Consider the following 4,389-nt stretch of genomic DNA (forward strand, 5'->3'; position numbering starts at 1 on the left):
AGGACAAAGGACACGAGATCAGGAATCGGTGATGGATGTCCATCATCGTATAAATTTTGCTTATAATGACATGATTACTCACGATGCTAGGATTGCAGAGTTAGAGCTCTACAATCAAACCTCAAGAAATGAAGAACGCACGGAAAGTCTTGAGCAGAGAACTCAAGCACTTGAAGAGCAAGTGGTTAATGTCACTGACGTGCTGGGTCATCACTTAGGTTTCTGGTAGATAAGCTACAACTAGTGGTTATGTAAATAGAAAAAGTCAAATTAGTTAAAGCGAAAAGAGGAAAGTTTATAGCAAGGATGTAGAAAACCTTGCAAATTTTGCAATGTTTATAGAAACGTTTCTCTTATAAACCTAAATAAACTGATGTAACCACTGGTAATAATATGAAACATACGTTACAGTAATCATTATGTTGTCTATTATGTTTTACGCTGTGAATAATAACTAGAGTATTTAGTACTCGTGTATTAAATGGTTAACAAAAATCATAAAAATTCTTATTGTTTATAATAGGAACTAAAACAAAATGCCTAGAAGGAGTAATCGGCTAAACCCTAGCCGACCATCAACACCACAAAAACCACAACCACCACCAGAAATAAACCCCTCAATAAGTACAGTACAACCTGAAGAAATCATAGTTCAAAGAATTCTTGCGGCTCTATCTAATGTCACAAGAGATGGAGTTAGAAATGAAGGCCATGTAGGGACCACTAGAACATGTACCTACAAAGATTTTATGAATTGCAGGCCAAAAATCTTTCATGGAAATGAAGGGGTTGTGAATTTGACAAGGTGGATAGAAAAGACAGAATCCGTCTTTCAAATAAGCTTTTGTCCAGATGATTGTAAAGTACAATTTGCAGCATGTACTTTCGCTGACGCAACACTTACATGGTGGAATAGCTATGTGAATACAATGGGAATTGATACTGCAAATTCCATGAAATGGGAGGAGCTAAAAATGATGCTAGTAGAGGAGTATTGTCCTAGGGAGGAGATACATAAACTGGAACAAGAACTATGGACCCTAACCATGAAGGGTTCAGAGATAAAAGCTTATACCGCTAGATTTAATGATCTTGCTGTAATGTGTCCAGCACTTGTAACCCCTGAATATAAAAAGATTGAGCGATATATCTGGGGTTTAGCATCACAAATCAAAGGCATGGTGATCGCATCAAAACCTACGACTTATGACAGCACCAAGAGGATAGCTCATCAGCTAACCCTCACAGAGATCCAAGGAACAGAAATGGTCTCAAAGGCTGAGTCTCCCAAATCTAGAACAAACAAGCGCAAGTTTAATAGGAAGAATCCCAAACAATCATCTGAGAAAAGACAAGAAGTGGCAACCAACTACGCAGCCACAACAGCAGTACCTACTCAACCAAAATCTTCATGGTGCAATCAGTGCAACCGTCATCATCTAGGTGACTGTTTTGTCTGGATGAATTGCAAGAAAAAGGGGCATACTGCTAGTTACTGCAGGAGCACAACACCTGCAATAGTCAATCAACAAACCAATAATGGGACAGGCCGTGGTGAAGAAAGAAGATGCTATGAGTGTGGGGAGGTTGGACATATCAAGAAAGAGTGTCCAAAGTTAAGGAGTCAAGGAGGCATAGGACGTGGCAGGGCGTTTGTGATTGGAAGTAGAGAGGCTATCCAGGACCCTTCGGTCGTATCTGGTACATTTCTTATAGATAATTTATATGCTTCTATACTCTTTGACTCTGGAGCAGATCGAAGTTTTATAACTCCAACATTTAGAAAACTGTTAAGTCATAAGTCTAGCATATTAAAAGAAATCTATGAAGTAGAAATCGCTAACGGTCAAACTGAGAAAACACATGAAATCCTAGAAAATTGTCTGTTAACTCTTAATAACTACCTTTTTCACATCAACCTCATGCCAATGCCTATCGGTAGTTTTGATGTTATAATTGGCATGGATTGGTTATCTTCACACCGCGCCAAAATTCTATGTCATGAGAAAGCCATACGACTACCCTTACCAAACGGTAAAGCTCTGATTATCTATGGCGATAAATCTGGGAAGAACCTCAAAGTCATCTCTTATACTAAGACCCAGAAATATCTACATAAGAAATGTAGCGCATTCTTAGCCCACGTTGTAGATAGGAAGAGAAAGACAAAAGAAATCAGGGACATACCTCAAGTATGTGATTTCCCTGACGTGTTTCCTGAAGATCTACCTGGAATACCTCCCGTCCGACAAGTTGAGTTTCGAATCGACTTAATTCCAGGAGCAACACCAGTAGCAAAATCTCCTTATCGGATGGCTCCATCTAAAATGCAAGAATTGTCTAGCCAGCTACAAGAACTTCTTGAAAAAGGCTTTATCTGACCAAGTTTTTCATCTTGGGGAGCACCAATCTTGTTTGTCAAGAAGAAGGACGGATCCTTTCGAATGTGTATTGATTATCGGGAGCTGAACAAGCTAACGATCAAGAATCGTTATCCACTTTCGAGAATTGATGATTTATTCGATCAACTGCAAGGATCTAGCTACTACTCAAAGATAGATCTTAGATCAGGATACCATCAACTCAGAGTACAAGAAGACGACAATCCAAAAACAGCATTTAGAACTCGTTATGGTCACTATGAGTTCTTAGTTATGTCTTTTGGATTAACCAATTCCCCAGCAGTGTTTATGGATCTCATGAATCGTGTTTGCAAACCATACTTGGATAAATTCGTGATTGTATTTATCAACGATATATTGATATATTCACGAACCAAGGAAGAACATGGTCAACACCTGCAAATAATCTTGGAACTACTAAGAAAGAAAAGTTGTACGTTAAATTCTCCAAATGTGAGTTTTGGAATAGAGAAGTACAATTTTTAGGTCATGTAGTTAGCAACGAAGGGATTCATGTTGACCCATCTAAAGTTGAAGCAATCAATAATTGGGGAGCACCAAAGACGCCAACAGAGGTGCGTCAATTCCTAGGACTTGCTGGCTATTATCGAAGATTCATAGAGAATTTCTCCAAAATAGCCAAACCACTTACAACACTAACCAAGAAGGATACGAAGTTCAACTGGGAAGACAAACAAGAAGCTTCTTTTCAAAAACTGAAGCAAATGTTGTGTAGTGCACCAATCCTATCCCTTCCAGATGGGACAGAAGATTTCGCCGTGTACTGCGACGCATCAAATAAAGGATTGGGATGTGTGTTGATGCAAAGAGGAAAAGTTATCGCCTATGCATCACGACAACTTAAGGTGCATGAGAATAATTACACTACCCATGATCTTGAATTGGGAGCTGTAATTTTTGCACTAAAAATTTGGAGACATTACTTATACGGTACCAAGTGTACTATTTTTACCGACTACAAGAGTCTCCAACGCATATTCGACCAAAAAGATCTTAATATGAGACAAAGAATATGGGTTGAATTGTTGAATGATTACGAATGTGAGATTCGTTATCATCCCGGAAAAGCAAACGTGGTAGCAGATGCCTTGAGCCAGAAAGAATATATTAAACCTCGACGGGTACGAGCATTAACTATAACGATCCATTCTAACTTTACCGCACAAATTAGAGAAGCTCAACTTGAGGCTCTAAAAGAAGAAAACATCAAGAACGAAGCTTTGCGAGGAATGGAAAAGCAACTTATACAAAAAGATGACGGAACGCGACACTTTATGAACCGAATTTGGATGCCTAAGTTCGGTGGAATCAGGGACTTGGTCTTAGAAGAAGCCCACAAGTCGAGATATTTCGTGCATCCAGGTTCTGACAAAATGTACTTAGATTTAAAAGTACATTATTGGTGGCCAAACATGAAAGCAGAAATTGCTACTTATGTGAGCAGATGTTTGACTTGTCCTAGAGTGAAGGCAGAACATCAAAAGCCTTCAGGTTTACTTCAACAATCGGAAATACCTGAATTGTAACACCCCAATTTTTCTCGGTACGTTTGGTTATTTTAATTTAATTATCCTTGTAACCTTGGGTTAATTTATTTATCCAATGTATGATTTCTTATGTTATTGGACTCTTTTGATCATCTTGTAAACTCCTTTTATTGAAGTCCATGGGCTATGGGCCTATTTGCAAAGTCCATCTAGTAAATAGTACTTAATGTGTAAATTAAATCATTTGGAACACACACAAGGAAAACAGTCTAAACCCTCCCTCTCTCTCTCTCTCAAAAATCGTCCCTCTCTCTCTCTCTTTGGGATCAAGAGCAGCCAAGGGGCTGTTTGGAGCTTAATTCTTGTTCATTTCTAGCCTTGATTCGTATTGGTATGAACCTCCTTATCCTTTCTTACAACTTGATTCATAACCTTGTTCTAGTTTTATGATTTCATCTTCACTTCTTCTGCTTCTTATT

General features: G+C 38.5%; 1 protein-coding gene across 1 annotated transcript; it reads left to right on the forward strand.

The window, feature by feature from the left end:
• The first annotated feature begins 536 nt into the window (after window positions 1-536).
• On the forward strand, window positions 537-2,381 carry LOC145050000 (uncharacterized). The gene has a single exon (XM_078998323.1). The coding sequence runs from the start codon at window positions 537-539 to the stop codon at window positions 2,379-2,381; it is 1,845 nt and encodes a 614-aa protein (XP_078854449.1).
• The last annotated feature ends 2,008 nt before the right edge of the window (window positions 2,382-4,389 follow it).

Source organism: Lactuca serriola, chromosome 5 (assembly GCF_051521515.1).
Source record: "Lactuca serriola cultivar US96UC23 chromosome 5, Lser_US96UC23_V15, whole genome shotgun sequence".
Lineage (NCBI taxonomy): Eukaryota > Viridiplantae > Streptophyta > Magnoliopsida > Asterales > Asteraceae > Lactuca > Lactuca serriola.